The sequence below is a fragment of the Salminus brasiliensis genome, chromosome 2, assembly GCF_030463535.1.
Source record: "Salminus brasiliensis chromosome 2, fSalBra1.hap2, whole genome shotgun sequence".
Lineage (NCBI taxonomy): Eukaryota > Metazoa > Chordata > Actinopteri > Characiformes > Bryconidae > Salminus > Salminus brasiliensis.
In genome coordinates, this window is record NC_132879.1 from 43,299,568 (window position 1) to 43,319,517 (window position 19,950).

Sequence of the window (19,950 nt, forward strand, 5' to 3'; positions counted from 1 at the left end):
CTAAATCTGGCTAGTGGAGGTGGTGTAATGGTGTGGGGAATGTTTTCAATTAGTGAAACGGAGATCACCTGAGTGCAGTGAATGTGTCTCAAGTGCTTGTAGTATAAATACACCTGTCTGGAAGGTCCAGTCACTGGTTAATCAGTATTCCTGACTACAAATAAACTACAAAAAAAGACACACACACACAAACACTCCAAGCAGCTCAGAGAAAGGATATCGAATATAATATAAATATATATATATATACACTACCGCTCAAAAGTTTAGGATCACAAATTTTACATTTTCATGCAATTCACAAACAATATTGTCCATTTCACAATGTATCAGATGATCTGGCAGAATTGCCAAGAAAAAGCCATACCCTACACTGGCCAATAAAAAGAAAAGACTGCGATGGACCAAAGAGAAAAGACATTGGACAGATGAATCCAAGTTTGAGGTCTTTGGATCAAACAGAAGAACATTTGTGAGGCGCAGGACCAATGAAAAGATGCATGACCAATGCTTAATGCCATCTGTCAAGCATGGTGGAGGCAGAGTGATGGTCTGGGGATGCTTTGAAGGATTTATACAGACTGGAAGGGATCTTAAAGAAACAAGGCCATTCCATACCCTATGGACAGCGCTTGATTGGGGCCAATTTCCTACAACAGGATAATGACCCCAAACACACCTCCAAATTGTGTTGGCAATATTTAAGAAATAAGGAGTCAGCCAGAATTCTGACTATAACAGAGTGGCCAGCACAGTCTCCGGATCTGAACCCTATTGAGCTGTTGTGAGAGCAGCCTGACTGTATGGTATGGAGGAAGACTGCATCAAGCCAATCCATGTTGTGGGAGATGCTACAGAAGCATGGGGTGAAATCACATCAGATTACCTCGAAAAGTTGATAGCTAGAATGCCAGGCTGTAACTGCTGCAAAAGGTGGCTTCTTTGATGAAGGCAAAATTTGAAGTACACAGTCATAATTTTCATTAAAATCAATATTTCTTACTTTGACAATGTCTGCATGTCCTGTTTATTTGCTTTATGTCATAATCCTAAGTGTGTTTCAATTGAAAACAAGAAAATTTCACTGTGATCCCAAACTTTTGAGCTGTAGTGTATATATATATATATATATATATATATATATATATATATATATATATATATATATAGTATAAATTAAGAGATTTAATTCTGTGAAATTCATCCTTAATAAAAATCCATATTTAATAGTGATAACTGTGGGAGCAGTCCCAGGGAGGTGTATATATGTGCATACATGGGCACTAAATGTTGCGTTTTGCGTTTAGACATATTTCTGTGGTCCCCTATGAAAGCATACAAATGGGTTGATGGGTTAAAATATGCTGATGGTAAACATAAGCTAAATCAATTTCATCCATGTAACGTTTAAGAAGCACTTTCAATATTCTAGTATTAATCTGGGCGATCAGACCAGAGACTGACAGTAATTCCCACACTGTAAGCATTACGGCGCATCTTTTCTGTTGGAAGCGAAACCGCAGCAAACTACATTTCCCAGAGAGCCTCGGGCGCATGACGTGCGGAGTTTACGCGTCACTCTCAGGTCAGACTGCGCAGCTGCCGTGTAGTTAAAGGACATTCCCCTGTTAAACTGTAACTGGACACTTGATGCGCGATCGGTCAGCCAAATTCAGCTCGGCTCCTCGTGTGTCACATCTCTAACAGAGGCTGAAGGGGTTCAGGTAGGATTTTTTCGGTCGTCTCTCTCAGAACAGGACCGATGGGGAAACACTCGATACTAGTTTTTTTGGTCCTACTTTCACACAGCCAGCCTGCCTGCATCCATGCTTTGGGTTAGAATGCATACTGCATAAAAGTTCCCTGTTAATTTCACAAATATCACACGTGTGGTGTTAGAAGGCTATTTTTGCCCCATAGGGGTTTTAACTTCTCGTCTCCGAACAGGTTGAGAGAGGAGAACTAACGTAGCTTAGGGAGCAGAAGTCCTCATGGTTGGGAATGCCCTGACTAGCATCACGTACTTCTGCTGCTAGAGTGAGCTGTCATTTCCTTTAGTGTGAGCGTGTGTGTGTGTGTATATCTCTGTGTGTGTGTTCTAAAGGACATTTCAGAGAGCAGAGATTTATAAACTAGACCTTCACATCTCTGTTCATTCTGTTCTTCGCAAGGTAAACATTGAGCAATGTTGGGTTTTATTCGTGGCTTTGCCAGACTGATTGCCTGCCTGTATACACTATTCACTCTGAAAGGTCACCCCCCCATGCCTTGGCAAGCAGTAAAGGCTAAAGCAGTCTGTCCTTTGAGTGCATTTATCAAGCTTGTTGCTTCACCAACGATTTCCTAGTTTCCTAGTATTTTTTTTTTTAGTCTCCATGAAAACAAACAGGTTGTCATGGACCATTAAACATCACTCTCGAAGGTAACTGGGAGCTCAGTAACCTGCTCAGTCAGAGACTGATCCCAGTTGTAATTATTCTACGCTGGTTATATTTGATCACAGTAAATCCAGTAAAGTGGTGCTTTGATTAAAGCAGGTGGGTCATGGAGATTTCTACACCTCCGGGGTTGGGCCACGTCAATCATCCTTATCTCTTTAAACAGGAAGGAAGGAGAGGGAGCAGGGCGATTGCATCCTTGTGAGCACCGGCGACTGTCATGAGAAGGCTTCCTCTGTTGTTATGGAACATGTAACTGCTGATGAAGAGCCCTCTGCTCCGCTGGTGTATCGGGTCGAGCGCAATGTGTTTGATGAGGAATACCTCAGCTCCCAACTTCTGCATGAGAAGGAAAGGACACCCAAGACTTTTGGGCAGAGAGTTGCTGAACGGTGCCGGTAAGCTATATTGGATTTTGGTAATAAGCATTTTGGAGGGGTTTTTTTTGGAACTATGTTTTATTGCACAACACTAATTATACTGCCTATGCACACAGTAATTATGCTCAACTAGTGTTTCTTAAATACACTTACTTTTACTGTGTTTTACTGTAATTATAGTTTTTGTTTGTATGTTTGTTTTAACGCCTTAAATTGAGCTTTAACTTTCTTACAGAGTCTCAGGTCATTTTAAACAGCATTAGTGTTTATCCTGTTATCCTGTTATTAGTCTAGTAATCCTGATTTGACGTCATTTTAAAACGTAGATATGTAGATGAATGGGTATGTGACTTCAGGTTTTTTTTTTTTTTCGGTTTAAGCTGTTCATCTGAAAAAGCCAAATCAGCTGTCCTGAGCCTCCTGCCCATCCTATCATGGCTACCGTCCTACCCAGTCAAGGAGTACCTGTTTGGGGACATAGTTTCTGGCCTCAGCACAGGAGTCATGCAGCTTCCTCAAGGTCAGATGAAATGGAACGGACACATAAGAAAACTAGTGGAAGCACTTTAATCACAAATAATGAGCACAAAGTTCATATACTGCAGTGCACTAAATCCAGTTAACTCGGGCTAGTTAGGCTCTAATTGTAATCCGTGTATTTGTTCAGTGTTTTAAGAACACAGTTCTGAAGTGAGTTTATAACTTGTGGAACATGTCTCTGCCTCCCTCCCTTCCACCAGGTCTCGCCTATGCCATGCTAGCAGCTGTGCCTCCAGTCTATGGCCTGTATTCCTCATTCTACCCTGTTGTTCTCTACACTTTCTTCGGTACCTCCAGGCATATATCAATAGGTGAGTAGGTTGTAGACCCAAGTGTGATGAGGGCCGTCTTCATAAATGGAGACACTGGAATTCACAGACAGTTGTTCTCTAATAAAAAAAAGCTTGAGAATGTGATTGTGACTGACCTACTGATCTCAGTGCATCGTTGCTTACTATCCTTGGCTAGAAGCCACACAATCTGCCAAGCTATCAGTGCCTTGCTGTCAGTTGGTATACAAGGCAATAAGAACTTTGTCTGGAAAAAGAATAGTATTTTTTGCATATGTACCCATATGTTACTTCATATTTCAGAATACCAGCACTACTCCAGTCTGTATGATAATATAATAATAATCTAAATGATCATTTTGAAATTTAAGTTTAATTCTATAGGCAGCTAATTTGTATATGCATTTGTTTAAAGTAGAGATGGCATATTATCATTGGTATCAATGAATTTTGGGAGGATGTTAGCAGAAAATACTGGATTGGTTATCGGTGGCAAAACAGAATGAATCTGATTCAGTCATATAAGCACACAGTCACACTGTGTGATATGGTGGTGTAAGCTGTGTGTTATCTTGTGAAAATAATAGTTTGAGGATGTTAAGTAAAGTTCTCCAAAAAAAAAAATGTTTATTAAAAATAATTATTGGTATTGGTAAAAAAATGAATATATATATTTTTTTAAAGATGTGTCACAATTTTAGAATCACCTCTTACTGAACTGGGTTATTACAGATATCCGTAACATGCTTAACGTGAGGCTGTTCTCCTCATTACTATTATGAATTAGATTATTAAGTGTTAGACCTAATCCTGGTCCTGTATGATGTAGGGGCTTCAATTCTATAACACACCCAGGTCACCTGAGGAAGGGCTTATTAATCAGTTATTAGTTAATATTTGCATCAGGAGTTTTGGGAGCAGGTGAAACTATAAGATGTGCAGGGCAATGAGCCTCCAGGACTAGGATTGAGAACCACTATAGTAGGCCAGTCATTGCACCTTATGGTATATTACTCATTAGTTGAATAGGTAATGGCAGTGCTTAGTCATTTCCTAATTTTTGACACATCCCCATTTATAACTCAATAAGTCATATGAAACAGATGCATTGCCTGTGGGTGAATAGAGAATATTTAGAATATGGTGGGCAGATGGGTGTAAATTGATTATCAGCACCGTTGTGATGACTACACAAGGATGTATACTGGAAGAGCTCATGGTTTGTATCACATTTTTATGTTTACAGTTTTTCCTTTACAGTCAGTAGAGAACATCTGTTGTTCCAAAAGCAGGGGAACTCTAGAGTCATTTGTAAACAGTTATCTTTACAAAAAGGCCTCAGATGGTGTAGAATCGTGCTGTGCTTGGGATGACTGTGGAGCAGAGGCTAAAGGGCTCTCTCTGTCAGCCACTACAACAAAAGCTAATCAGCAGGAAAACGAACACAGCCTCCCCGTTTTTGGACTCCTGTGGCCCTCCAGCTTGGCTAGAATGTCAGTTTTCCACGGCCCCTGCCAAACGCAATAGTAACTGAAGTATGCGATATCTCAACCGTGGAAGTCCTGAAGATGTTCGTTTTCAGGTGAAAAGCTGGTTCCTGTATCTTTTAATGACTTCTCCATTTCTGTGGTGTTGGTGATGGTTCTGATTTGAGGCACATTTAGGGAAGAGCTACACCTACTATGAATTATGAGCGAGAACAGGCTTCTGAAGAAGGCCGAAAGCACTGGTTTATGAAGAGATCATAAAGTCCAGAAGGGATTTGTTTTGTTGGTTCAGAATCTTGACCATTGGCTCCATGGCTGACTGAGAGAGTATCTGCTTGTTCAGGTGTTGTGCAAGAGCAAGTTGCACCAAGGTCTGCTGTCCTCTGTTTACTGAACTCTCACTCGTTACACAGCATGTTAACAGGAAGCCAAACAGAAACCCTCTTCTAGATGCAGTATTGAGAGCAGGGTCCTTTAAACTGTTGAGGAGAAGTCTTCATTAAATTACCAATAGCATGTTCCTCAAGAGAAACCTGACTGTAGGACACCACACTGCTGCTTCAGTTGAGGTTTTCTTTGTGGACTGGGTTATCAGTCCAGCCATCTGTCATAATGACTCATTCAATCCTGTATATGGTAGACACACCTCAAATGACCCTCCAAATGAACACATGATTGTGCCTTGGAGCCACCATTCAGATGACTTGGACGAATCATTTGAGTAGCAGTAGTTTGTTCAGCGTGACTACTTTTGTGCCCCACTTATCATAATTTGGGATCATGCTATCGTGTGTTGGTGTGTTTACACTAGTGAGTGTAATCTTTGCTGCTAACCCTCCTCAGCACACGCACGCATGTATCTGCTCAGCAGCATGTTTGCACGTACAGACCACAACAGGAAGGAGAGATGAAAATTTATAGGAAGTTAGAAAGGAATGAGGCGGAGTGTCAGACGTCAGCTTTCAAACTCTCAACCTTCAGTTATTTTGTAACTCAGTTGAAGGCCTGAATAACGTGTTTGTTGAGAACATGCGTTAAACTCTAGTAGACAAATATTTAACAAATTAATGTAAATGTGTTTTACCGTATCTTGTTTATTATTATCAGGAGAGGAAATAACACACTATCACAATACACATTACCTTGTCTTTTGATAATATGCAGGAGTGTTCCATCTGCTATATCGGAAATGCTCAGGATTGGCTGATATTGCTTTAGAAATTGTGTTGTTTTCTGGTGTTTCAGAGGTGACCAAGTAATGCGTACATTAAGTCCAGTCCAGTTATGTTGTTAATGAGCACAATTTTCAGCAAACAGTTGCGGAACAAGAGAGAAGACCGTAAGCTTCAGCAATAAATATAGGCAATAGAAGCAGCAGTGGTACGCATAAAACGCTGAAATTGTACTTTGAAGTGGGAAAATAAGGAAAAATTAGTTTGTAATTTTTCAATACTGAAAAAATGCACTGCCTAAGTAAGAAAAATCTCCAAAATCTCAGCTTTACAGAAGAAGGAAAACACCTTTGCCATCAGTGCCCGGAGTATGAGAGAGCACAATTCCCCCTTATCACTTTTAAAGCGATGTTGGCTGGCACGGGTGTCAGTTAGCTGGACCCTCATTGGCGGCAGTTAGAAAAGAGGTGGTGGCTGGCTCCGCATGTATCCGAGACCCTTCTAGTTTCGGGAGCATTGCTAGTGCTAGGGGCAGTTACGAACCGGTGGATTAATTGCCAGTACCTAATTTGAAGGAAAAATGGGAAATAATTGACAAAAAAAGAGAAACTTTTGAGTTAGATCCAGGAAGTTTGGCTTAGATAGATATACTTTTCAGGACCTGACACACCACTGTTTAACTAAATAGACTCTCAATATCACAACCACCTAAAATGTATAATAATAAAAAAACATCATTATCTAAGCATGTAAGCATCTCCTTGCCCACTTTAATCTGGCCACTCCCAGACAGCATTACTTGACTATTGTCACATTCTTAGACTAGGAATTTTACTGATTGGATGACAAACAATGTTGGTACTGCTGCTTATAATGTTGACATATAACAGGCTAATGCAGTAATATAATACTACAGTAATAATAAATTAGTATTATTAATCATCATCATCATCATCATCAGGAAATTTAGGTTAATATAATGTAACATGCATAGCACCTGACTACTATTCCCTACTCCCTGACTACTATTCCTAAACATGAGTGTTGGCTTGTGTTTGCATTTGATAAGAGCATACTTTGAATACTTGTTAAACAGCATTGCTCAGGGTGACGTGTGTTTTTTTTTTTTTTTTTTTTTTTTTTTTTTTTTTTTTTTAAATTGGGGAAAAATCATCTCAACAGGTCAACACATAACCTCACAGATATAAAGGCTTAACCAAGACAAAAGGATTAGAACAAAAAATTCTGACTAAAAAAGCTAAGACTCAAAGAGCCAAATTTGAGTGAGAGATCAGGTTTGGGGCAAAAACACTCTCAGATCCCCCAAATCTATATAATGCACATTAAACGTAAAGTTAAGAGTCAGTGCATAAAAATGCTTACCTGTCATTACGTAACAGAACCATTATTATTGAAACCTGGGCTGGTTCACAAACATAACTAAACACAAGTTCATTACTTAAATGGCCACTAGCCAGCATTCTCCACTTTATTTTTTGCTTTTTGCCCCCCAGTCCCTGCGTAGACTCTTACTAAAACCATTCCTACTAACATAACTAATTACATATTACATATCTTACAGGTGTATATTAACATGGCAATCATATATCTAATCTTCATTCTTCTGATGGTTAAATCAGTGGTTAAATCTGGATTCTAACAACTTGAATTTAACCCCATCTCACACTGTAATTTGGTTCTTTGAGTTTTATCTTTTTTTTAGTCATATTTGTTTGTTTTAATCATTTTTGGCTTACTTAAGCCTTTTTACTTCCTTAATCTGTGAGGTTATTTGTTGACCTGTTGAGATAATTTGTCTCCATTTTCTCTGTTCTCTTAATTAATTCCCTTAATATGTTCCTGTCCCTGAAAATCCCCTTCCCTATTACTTATTTGTTGTGTTATTCATTCTTGACCAGAGGAGGATAGGTTCACTTGAGTCTTGGTTCCTCTCAAGATTTCCTTCTCTCGCTCTGAGAGAGAGTTTTTCCTTGCCGCTGTCAGCATTTGCTTGCTCACTTTGGGCTTGGACCCAGATCCCTGCAAAGCCACTTTGTGATAACATCCGTTGTTAAAATCACAAAAATACACAAACTTCAAGTTAGGTCAACAAAGATTTTTTGCAGATTTGCATCTGGAAAAGTCACTCTTAGTCAGGCTCAAGGCCTAGGAGCTTTCAGAATAATCACCACATAACCCCTTTTAATACAGGTGCCCAAAGATGGGAAAACAAAATCATGGCTGGAATAGTTTGGAGATCAGTAATTCCTATTAAAGAGCAAACTAATGTTAATGTTCTAATTTGATGTCATTTTTACATTCTAAGGGAATAATCATCCCCTCCATCCTCCAAGCACCATGATGTTCATGGTCCTTCAGAGATTGAAGTGTAGATGTGTAAATGATATTCTGCACTCCTTACAGCGCTCACATGGCTGTCTGAAAATGATAGTAGAACTGTATAGTATAATTTGCTACTTCTGTTTTGCAGGTACTTTTGCAGTGATCAGTCTGATGATCGGGGGCGTTGCAGTCAGAGAAGCCCCTGACTCCATGTTTCCTCTAAACGGGACCAATGTGACAGGTCTAGTGGATGTCGATGCGCGGGATGCCAGAAGAGTGCAGGTGGCTGTAGTCCTCACAACACTAGTGGGACTCATTCAGGTACAACACCACCCAGAACACCAGAACACAGTAGTTTCATTTTATGGTCTAGAATGAAGCACACTCATATGGTTTAGTTAGGGATTGACAAATCAAGAATATTAAATCATCATTGTAAAATATATTATTGTGTCAAAAAATGCTTTTCTGTAAATATCGAGGAGATCGTCAATATTTGAACCTTGAAAAGCTGGACGTTTCATTACAAAGAACATAATTATTTCTGTTCCTTTGGCTGTAGTGCAGTGAATTTCAAATAAAAGTCACTGTAATAGCATTTTTGGTTGCACTTTTCAAGAATCTACTGTATTTTGTATGTGTGACTAAATATTGTGATACACTGTATGTAATAAATGCATTCAGCTGCTTTAAGTAGCAGCCGTTGCTGACACACAGCTTGTCTAGTCCCTGTAGACAAGTATTGCCAATGGAATAGGACTCTCTGAAGCAGACAAACATGTAGCCATTGGCACCATGCCTAATGCCAATATTCTTTTGTAATACCCTTGATTTTGAAAGAAATAATGAATGAGCATGTAGCGTACATATCATGCATTATGAAACTGTCCAAATTTCACCACATATATCACCTCCCCTAGTTTTAGTTCAACTGTGCCTTAATAACTGATGCAGTTATCAGTTGTCAACTATGATTGGACAATATCAATTTCATAATCAAGATCAGTTTATCTCAAATAGAACGCTGGAATATAAAGTCTTAAATAATTTTAATACAGAGGTAGAGTGGAGCTTCCCAGTATTCTTAGTTGATTTTTGGCTCCTGTTAATAAGTTCCTGTAAATATTCTTGTTTTTAATCCATTCACTTCACATATATATGTTTATATGTTATAACATGGCTAGAGGCCAGGTTTGGATACATTTTACATATGAAGGTTTTGAGATCACACTTATTACTTCAGCCTGTGTTGCTGTAGAATTTCTTAAGCACGCAATGCAAACATAAAAACCCCCCAAAATCCTGTAAAATTAGCTAGTTATATTGTATATTTATTGTATGTAGTGATGTTTACGTAATATCAGTGCTTAATTGGTTGTTTTTTTATCGTTATGCCATTGATTGTTTTTATGTTATTAAATAACATGTTATTTAGTCAAATTAAAAACTACATGCTTTATTGCTTCCATTTCCAAACAAAATTGTCAAGTTTTGTCATACCTCTCTGCAGCTGTTCCTTGGTATCCTGCGGTTTGGCTTTGTGGCCATTTACCTGGCTGAACCACTAGTGAGAGGCTTTACCACAGCGGCTGCAGTGCATGTATTTGTCTCGCAGCTCAAATACCTCTTTGGGGTTAAAACCAAGCGCTTCAGTGGTCCACTGTCCGTGCTGTATGTGAGTGACCTTCTCAGACCATACAGGCTCCATTTTTTTTTTTAATACAATCTGCACCTCCTGTTGCTTCATGTGACCATTTCCCCTGTGGATACAAAATTGTTTCCATTTTGTTTAGAACTGTTAGGATTTTGTCAACACATGGGCCAAGGATAAACTCAACTTGGCAGTTCTGTGTTTCACACAAATCCTCTGTATTCTGTATAAACATGCTTTATACTGAACACTTACAATAAACATTCATTTTCCTCACATTCCCAGCATATGCCGAGATCGCCTTAGTGACTGTTGTGTTTCTTCCGCGCAGAGTCTCATCGCTGTCTTTAAAGAAATCACCAGCACTAACATTGCCACTCTCATTGTGGGATTTGTGTGCATTGTGTTCCTCTACGGTGTGAAGGATGTCAATGAGCGTTTCAAAAAGAAACTGCCCATCCCCATCCCTGGAGAGATCATCGTGGTAATGCCATGCTTTTGTATTCTCTTTGTGTGCCCAATGCATGCTACAGTGCAGGCTTTACACATGTATACATTCAATTTTTTGACAACAATTGTGCCAAATGACACTTGCCTTTGGCATACACTACTAGGAAACTCCTTTCATTGGTAAAGAATCTTTCATGAAGGCTCTTCAGACAAAATTTATTTGAATTCAATGTATTAAAGTAATTGATGAAACCAAATGTTCATGGTATTGCTCCACAGAACCTTCTTGGCACCTTTGTTTTTAGAGTGTAAGACATTGGTATGCCTAAAACCATGTATTTCTGGTTTTGAATTCCCCTCATTTTTTAGGTGATTGTATCAACCGGAGTCTCCTATGGAATGGCTCTTTTTGAGAACTACCAAGTAGACATCGTGGGGAAGATCCCTATGGGGTAAGACCATGTACCATCAGTACTCGGTGACCTCAGCTAATGCTTTTTTAAACAGACACATAACAGAAAATAACATGTTCTCTCCCTTACTTTTCCTCCTCAAGACTGCTGCCACCCACCGTTCCAGAATTTACCCTCCTTTCTAACCTAGTCGCAGATGCTATTGCTATCGCTGTTGTGAGCTTCTCAATGGGAATCTCCTTAGCTAAAATCTTTGCTCTGAAGTATGGCTACAGTGTGGATGGAAACCAGGTAAAAAGTCACAGAGTTACAGAGATAGTTCTCCTACTTTGGCTAATCTCTCATGGGGTGAAGTGATGGATGGGTAATGTTTATAGCTTGGGTGTAATATTTCTTCTTGTAATCCTAGTTCTTATGCAATGCCAGAGTACTTTATGGCTCTGATTTGGAGCCAGTGTAACCTAATGGTGTTCTGATTTGTAATGGCAGGAGTTGATTGCTCTGGGGTTGTGTAACTTCGCCAGTTCCTTTTTCCAAACCTTCGTGATTACCAGCTCAATGTCTCGCAGCTTGGTGCAGGAGAGCACAGGGGGTAAGACTCAGGTAAAAAAAAAAAAAAACACACACACACACATACATGCATTATCTCCAAAATGTGGGAGAAAAATCTGGGGCATTTCAATCAGTTTAGTCATCATGAATTGACACCGTGAAAGAATAGCCAGACTGACATTAACATTAAGGTTAAAAATGTTATTAAATGGTTATGTAAAATGGTTAGAAATTGAGATTTCTGTGTGACCATGGCGATATACATACCTAAGGAAGGCCTGTGTGGGTATAAAACTGTGTGCGCCCTGGTAATGGGCGTGTTTTGTTTTAGACTGATATGGAGATAATAGTCATTTATATACTGGTTTATGACTTGTGTGCTGGCTTTGTTTAAGGTGGTGCATGCTGCAGTGATCACCTCGTGACGGTGGCTTAATTGCTGTTGTAAAGCCATAAAGATGAGATACGGAGCCCTTGCTTCTGTTGTGGTGAAATGCACTTACACTCTGCATGCGTATGTGTGTCTGTTTGTAGATTGCTGGATTGTTGGCCTCTCTGCTCGTTCTGTTGGTGATAGTAGCCATTGGGTTTATGTTCCAGCCCCTGCCACAGGTAGGTCAAAGCCATTCTGTCCTCAAAGGTATGGTCGTGCAGTTTGCAAAATAAAGTACACCATTGTTCGTCTTCATCCTGGAATAATTTTTTTTCTGTTCCTCCACACCTGATAGCGCATACAAATGGTTTGTTAACTAGTTAGTCCGGACTTATCTCCCACCGTGTGATCTTGGAAAAATTCACCCATTCATAATTAGAAAGTGCAGAGCATTCATTAGGTTTAGTGACAAAACTGCCTAAATACCTAAAATTATGAATGAAAATGTTTTGTTACATATGTTATGTAAAGTCAATTAGTCAAGGAGTTTAATCAAACGTGTTCACACTAAAATGATCATGGAACAGCTTAACATACTATTTCTCATCCTCTCCTTTGCCAGACTGTGTTGGCAGCCATCATTATGGTTAATCTGCTGGGCATGTTCAAACAAGTGAGAGACATACCTGCTTTATGGAGAACCAGCAAAATCGAGTTGGTGAGTTTTATATGTGCTGATCACTAGAGTATGCCTAAACAGTGCTGAAACCCAAGTTTATGTCCAATTAAATTAACATTTTTAGCAGCTTTTATGAATGTTTATGATAGGGGGGTAACTAATATTGGGCCAAAGCCTTCAAAGCTTTTTCTGACATGCAAAAAAAATACTATTGCAATTTCTATGCTTTTTTTTTTTTTTTTTTTTTTTTACTTTTTGTTTTTCAAGACAATTTGGCTGGTGGCCTTTGTGGCATCAGTACTGCTGGGGCTGGACTTTGGCCTGCTGGTGGCGATTGGATTTGCCATACTTACAGTCATCTATAGGACACAAAGGTGAGGACAATAGTTCTGAGTTAAAGTAACATCTGTGTGAACTAGTGATGTCATGAATCAGAACTCTATATGATACAGTACAGTGTTTTTTCTTAACACACAAAAGGGCAATAGGGGTTAAAAACATGCCTGGGTATTTATTTATTTATTATTCCTGGTTAGTGTATTAGAGCATTTAACATCAGAACTGTACAATATTTGGAACCCAGGCTTTGCTTTATAGTGTTCTGATACAACACTGTATCCCCAAGCAAATACACTAGCCTTATAAGAGACCACTAAATAATAGTTAGCAGAACTAGCATATGTGGTGAAGTTTTTACCAAAACCAAATATTTACCAAATCTTTACATGCCTGTAAGGGAAGATGTTTAAACTGATTAAACATGTATCAATTTATTTTTCATTTATTTGGTCAAATTAACAATAATTATTATTACCTGATAGCATATTAAATACTTAAGTTAATGTTCTCTTGATTATTTAACATGAAAAATAAATGTTCCGTCTCTGATCTGCATAATGCACTTATAACAGGTAAGTGCTTCAGTCTGGTTTTGGTTTTGGTTATATGATATTGGTTTGTGCTTGTCAAAGTCAAAATATTTTCTCTGAAATTAATCCTTTTTTTCAGACCCAAAAGTGTTATTCTTGGACAGATCCCAGACACTGGACTCTACTATGACATTGACGAATATGAAGAGGTAATATACAGCACTGTTTTGTGATTAGAATCCACTTCTTTTTGCTTGAGGTTGTAAGTTTATATTGTGTAACAGTATCTTTGATTGTCTGATGAATTCCTTGCGAGATCGTGTATGCAGCCCTGTAAATCTTAATCTTCACACAATTAACTCCGTCATATTATTTGTCCTAAATTCTGCCCTTCTTTGCTCTTGCTGCATATCAGTTGACATGTTCTGTGATTCTGGATGTGTTGTTTTAGTTTTCTTTTTCAGCGGCTATGGTTTACTCTTTGTTTGTTCACTTGTTTCAGGCCTCTGAATGTTCAGGGATTAAGATTTTCCACTCAAATTCTTCAATCTACTTTGCGAATAGTGACCAGTATGTAAATAATCTCAAGGAGAAAGTAAGTATGAAAATCTTTCACATTCCAAAGTGTTTAAAATATGTCAATAAGGTAAAGTAACTATAATATACAGGATACTGTAAAGCACCAGGAAAATAAGTAGCAAAAATTATGGGCACCAAGAACTGCAAAACTTTTAGTAGATGTTTGTCAGCAAGTTCAGCATTTTGGGGTTAGATCTTCTTCTCAGCAGTCTGACTTCTGTTATTCCAGACAGGCGTTGATCCCACCCAGCTGTTGGCTGAGAGAAAGTCTCAGCAGAAACATGCGAAAACAAAGAATGGAGAGAAGAAAAACTCAAATGACAGTTCACTGCAGAAGAGGAATGCAATTGCCAAACTGGTATAAATGTTGTCTTGTGTACATTACTCCTGAATACGTGCGACTGGAGGGAATAGACTGTACTGAGGGTGGGGAACTCACGTGTTATAGCTGCATAGCTTGCCAAGTGTCTGCTTGGATACAGTTACCAGTTACGTGGTCACTAATTTTAATCAGGCACCCATGTGTGGCACATGCTGTGATGTGGAGCTTGGAACTTACAGATGATTCAGTGTCTACATATGAATCCAGTGCCTCCACTATCTCTTACAAATCGCCCTACCTTTCTTGACAGGATCTGGAACTGGGTGTGGCTCATGTAGTGTTGGACGAGGCTCAAAAGCAGGTGGAAGTGCTCAGTAATGGGCAAGTACCCGAGGCGCAGGGTGAATCTGACTCTGAGGAGGTTCACTTCCTTCAGCCACTCTGCCCTGTCCATTCCATTGTACTGGACTTCACTCCTGTGAACTTTATGGACTCTGTCGGAGCCAAGGCTATTAAAGCTGTAAGTAAATACTTACTTTAAATACACATTTAATATCGTGTTATGTCTATTACATATATTGAACATAAGGCTCTGAGTGGCTCAGCAGTCTATTGTGCTGCCACTATGGCCAGAGCCTTGCCGCTTTGACATCAGCGGTCAGAGAGAGCACAAATGGCTATAGTCTTTCCAGGTAGGTAAATGACCCTCTCTCTCCTCATTTCTCTTAAGCGATGTTGGCTGGCACAGGTGTCTGTTAGCTGGCCCGGTGCTTTCCAACGAGTGCGTCTGCTGCCCGGTGCTGCTGCATCATGTATCGGAGGAGACGTCCTTAGCCTCCTAGTGTCAGAAGGGTGCTAGGTGGAGATTTGAACATGTGGGTTAATTGGCAGTACCAAATTGGAAGTAAAAAAGAGAGAGGACAAACTCAACACATTGATATAAATAAATGTAAAAATAAATAAATAATAACAATAATAATCTCCAAAAAGTAAACAGACATTTTATTTTTCATCACCATTGTTTAAGGGGAGCAACAGTGGCTGCTTGTTTTAACCAATGGCTGTATATATTGTATACAGTATATCATATGTGAACACTTGTAAGCCAATGAGCCAAACCATTTTGACCGCTCACAGATATTAGCAACCACCTTGATGAGCCTGGAGTTAACTGCAGCCAATAAATGAACCCAGATACTGTATCTCCTCTTAGTCCCTCATTTCATTTTTGAGAGTGGGTGGTCAGTTCACCTTCTCAGCTGACGAGGACCCGAAGTGGGAAAACTACATCAGCTTAACAGGCAGAGGCTTTCAGGGCATATTACGACCTGGAACATGGCAGGGGCCCCAGGAAAAATGAATGTAAGGACTGTCCACCAGGGGGAAACAAACACAATGTTGATATGAGCCGAGGGTGTTGGTGCCACCTGTTCTGCTCTTATGTTCTATCAAGAAAAAAAACTATTTGGACAGAGTAAAAGTAAGGATGATAAACTTGGCTGAGGCTCAGTCTGTTTGTTTTAGCAGGCTTGCATTAGATTACACCAAAGACCAACGACTTTCTGTTCAGTATCAGTTTAGTTTTGTGCATGTTAAAGCTGTGGACAGCATGATGACTTGATGAACATCTCTGTGGTACAATAGTAAAACAGCTCACTGTCGTTCACTGTCCTAGCATTTACCAGGTTGAGTTTGCTGGCATGTGTTGATACGGGACATAGAACTAAAAAGACATAAGAGGCTCTGCTGAGAGAGGTTCAGTTTGGTGACCTGGTCTTGACCATGTTGCGGGAATCGAATATTCTCAATCACTGACCATCGCTGACTATAAATGGAGAGTATTGTTCCCAAGCTTCTTTGGTTACATCGAGCAGTCTTCTAGGTCATCATCATTACAGAATCTGAAATGTCACATGAAGCCTTGGGGGCCGTCCCTACCGGCTAACATCACATACAAGATAAAGAAGACCCAGTCATGCCAATTTTTATCTTATCTTTTGTAGCAAAGTTGTAGTCCACCCTGGTGGGGCTCATGCATAAAGGTTTGAATATCGGCAGCCTACCTGCCTATGGAAGAGAACCAGTTCTGTGGTGATGGTCGTAGATGTCTGCCTTTCTTATTGTTTCTATACATGAAGTTACTGTTATGACGATTAAGCTTAAGTTATGTGTTCTGTACGACTGTGATTGATATGTGACTGAAATTCTTTCACTGCAGGTTATTAAGGAGTATGCAGCTATAGATGTGAGGGTGGTTCTTGCTGGCTGTAACAGTGAGTGTTAATATTTCCTTGGAATTACATTTTAGCTGTGCACATGGCACTACATCAACTCTCACATCAACACTGATAAATCTCCAGTCCATATAGACGGGTTTTCTGTTTACAAACTTCACTGGGTGTGCATGCGGCCAGGGGGCAAGAGTGCTTTGAAAACATACGTCAACGTAGATGTTGCACTGTTTGTTGACTCAATAAAAGAGTTAAATTTTTCATTTTCTACAATTTCTGATCCCCTTGCAACACTATACATTTTCAACTATCTTTTCTGTGGTTGTTGTAGTTTACTGTACAACAACTCCTTCTCACTGTTGCTCTCTAGCGTGAAGAGTACTGCTTTCTGTTGCTTTCTGCCCCCTGGTTACTCGCACGCACCTTTGATGACGTTGCAAAGAAACCAGTCTATATCGAAGCTGAAAAAAAGGCTATTTTGAATGACATTTTTATGTCATGTCATGAAAACCAGTGCACTTAGGAGACACTGGGCCTCCTTTAGATTTAACAAATTTAGTTTACAAAGTTGCTCATGACCTATATTGAATATTGGCACAGGCCCTGAGGCCCTGAGGCCCTGACAATTCTAGTGTCTGTGCACCCTTAATCAGAACAGTGGTCATTTACATGTACCAGTCTTAAATGCACAGTAACAAGATTAAAAATAAGTTAGAAAAGGATATTGGTACATAAAACCACAGAAATACTGTAAGTGAACCTCAAACAACAAAATGCTAATAATGAATGAAAGCCAATTAGTATCTTGATATATAATTTATATATAATTTATTCATCCATCAGCTTTCATTCATTATTAGCCAAATTTTGTGACACCATAGCACAATGTTTAAATCATATATCTTGGCAAAAGTGCCTCTGGAAATGTATAAAATGAGCACAGTAACATATTTTAAACACTGCTTCTTTGTGCATAAATGTTATTTGTATTTATTCTAATATTAGTGTTTTGTGTTATTAGTGTATTAGTGAACCACTGAAGTGCTCTAAGCTAACTTGGTGTCTTGCCCTGGATAGGAACCCTGCTGTCTGACCTCAGGACTATGCAGTTCTTCAGTGGACCTGTGACCACAGATATCATCTTTCCCACCATTCACGATGCTGTACTATACTGCCAGCACAAGCGGGCCCTCCTTCCCTGCCCTGCGGTCCACTGAGCGCACAGGAAACACCAGCACTGATCGTGACGCTTTGTGGCAAGAGTATGTAGTGCAGGGAAAGATGCCCAGTTTTGTTTCGGAAAGCATTGCACATACTGCCCTCCTTCCTTACAAGGACTTAGAAATGGCAGCCCTACAAAAAAAAACAAGGACCTTAAGGATAAATAAAATAAATCTATTTAAGTGTCATTATCCTTTCAGTGTTACAGCTGTCAAACATCTAAAGTGGTTTCGTTAAACAGCAGAGAGATGCAGGCAGAGATTAGTCTTCTTCAGGTACGCTGCCATGACCAGGCCTCAGCACTGACGCAACGACAGAACTGACACCTGCGCAAGCGTGGATGAGATGTTCAATCATATTTATTGATTTCTGTAGCATTCCTCAGCATTTTTGTACTGAGCACGATCTTGGTTTTATCCCAATTGTTGACTTCTAATACTTACATAGTGTAAAGACTTTGCTTCTCAGTTTCCTGAAGTGCAATTAATTACAATAGTGTTTCTTTGTGGAACTTGGATCAAATCATATTGTCAAAGTTATTACTAACTCTGCACCGAGATAAACGTTTTCATCTTTATCTTGTGATAAACGTCTTTATCTTGTGATTTTTCTTAAAATGCACTGTTTTTTTTTCTTTTTTTCATCAAGGTCAAGTGTCCATCATGAAAATATAGACTGTTACAGCGATATCAGTTGTGGTTCTGGGGACTTTCTCATTACCTTTACGTCTTGTATAATGTCAAATTACATGCACGTAATAGTCTTATTGCAATTTCCTGGTAAATGACACAGTTTTAACTTCAGCTGCATTTTTCAGAGAGCCATACGTCTCTTAACATGTTCTATTATATTTAAGTCATGCAATTTTAAAGCCTCTCCTCTTACTGGCAGTCGTTCTTTTGTGGATCATAATTTGGCACTGTAGTCTGTAATCCAAATCCAAATGCTGATTTTATTTTCATCTTCTTTAAAAAAAAAAAAGTTGAAACCAAACTGCAGATGTTTGGCCATTATTTTTGTACATCCTTCTGTACAGTTTTTAGTTATGTAGTTACATGAATGACTTTCAATGCTGTAAAACTACTAACTCTCACCAACAGAATGCCAACTAGTCTGATTTGGTGCTCTGATGAACAACACGCTGTGTCTGGGCAGTTAACATGGTCATTATTCAGCTATCGTTCATTGGTTGAGATTTTTTTTCCCATTCTGAAAGGTTCTGTTAGTCTCCTGCATATAAATGAAAAACCAAAGCCATGAAAGCAGTGGCAGTTATTTTGTGAATTGTAGAAGTATTTTGTTTAATAAAACCTAACATTAAAAAAAGCTGTTTTGTTTTTCTTCATTTTTTTAAATTCATTTAACACCTTTTAGGTGCATTTGGAGTTTGCTTTCTGGATTCCGATCTGTTGATGCTGCTGCGATTATACTTCCTTGATAATATCTTAATATACATTACTACCACCACATTTTCATTAACAATTTTTGCATTAATCCAAAGCACAAAAGCAAGTTTAGTCAAAGGTCCACCTAAACCCTGAAAATATTGAAGTGGACCATAATTCCTCCACAATGATTTGAGACACTCATTAATAACTTTAAAAAGCATTTGGTAGCAGTTATTGCTGCAAGTGGAGGGCATAACCAAACACTGAGAGGAAAAAGGAAGGGGACAATCACTGTGAAAATGTTGACAAATGGTGAATTGTGCTGAGGAAGCTTGCTAGTGGTAGAACACCTAGCTCTGCCTATGTCAAAGAGTACCTCATTATTATTTTTGTTGCCAAAATCAACCCTGTACTGAGGTTTAAGAAGCTATAGCTATTTTGGCACGCTTCTTCACTGTAAATGATGCAGCAAATAGTTGATGTGTACCTATAATGAAAATTACAGGCCGCTCATCTTTCCAAGTAGGTGAACTTGCACAATGAGTGATTAAATACTATGCCCCGCTGTACAA

The 19,950-nt window shown here is 39.1% G+C and overlaps 1 protein-coding gene across 2 annotated transcripts; it reads left to right on the plus strand.

Moving 5' to 3' along the window:
- The first annotated feature begins 1,602 nt into the window (after positions 1-1,602).
- slc26a5 (solute carrier family 26 member 5) lies at positions 1,603-19,310 on the plus strand. Of its 2 annotated transcripts, none has more exons than XM_072672851.1 (19): positions 1,603-1,724; positions 2,605-2,836; positions 3,199-3,338; positions 3,559-3,669; positions 8,799-8,971; positions 10,161-10,325; positions 10,633-10,785; positions 11,121-11,203; positions 11,308-11,455; positions 11,654-11,767; positions 12,251-12,328; positions 12,712-12,807; positions 13,036-13,142; positions 13,777-13,846; positions 14,140-14,232; positions 14,446-14,574; positions 14,849-15,058; positions 16,757-16,811; positions 17,847-19,310. In XM_072672851.1, exons 2-19 carry the CDS (start codon positions 2,682-2,684, stop codon positions 17,984-17,986), a joined length of 2,220 nt encoding a protein of 739 aa, XP_072528952.1. In that variant the 5' UTR covers positions 1,603-1,724; positions 2,605-2,681; the 3' UTR covers positions 17,987-19,310. The 2 variants fall into 2 exon arrangements, with proteins under 2 accessions (XP_072528952.1, XP_072528953.1); XM_072672852.1 differs by having other exon boundaries at positions 2,609-2,836.
- The last annotated feature ends 640 nt before the right edge of the window (positions 19,311-19,950 follow it).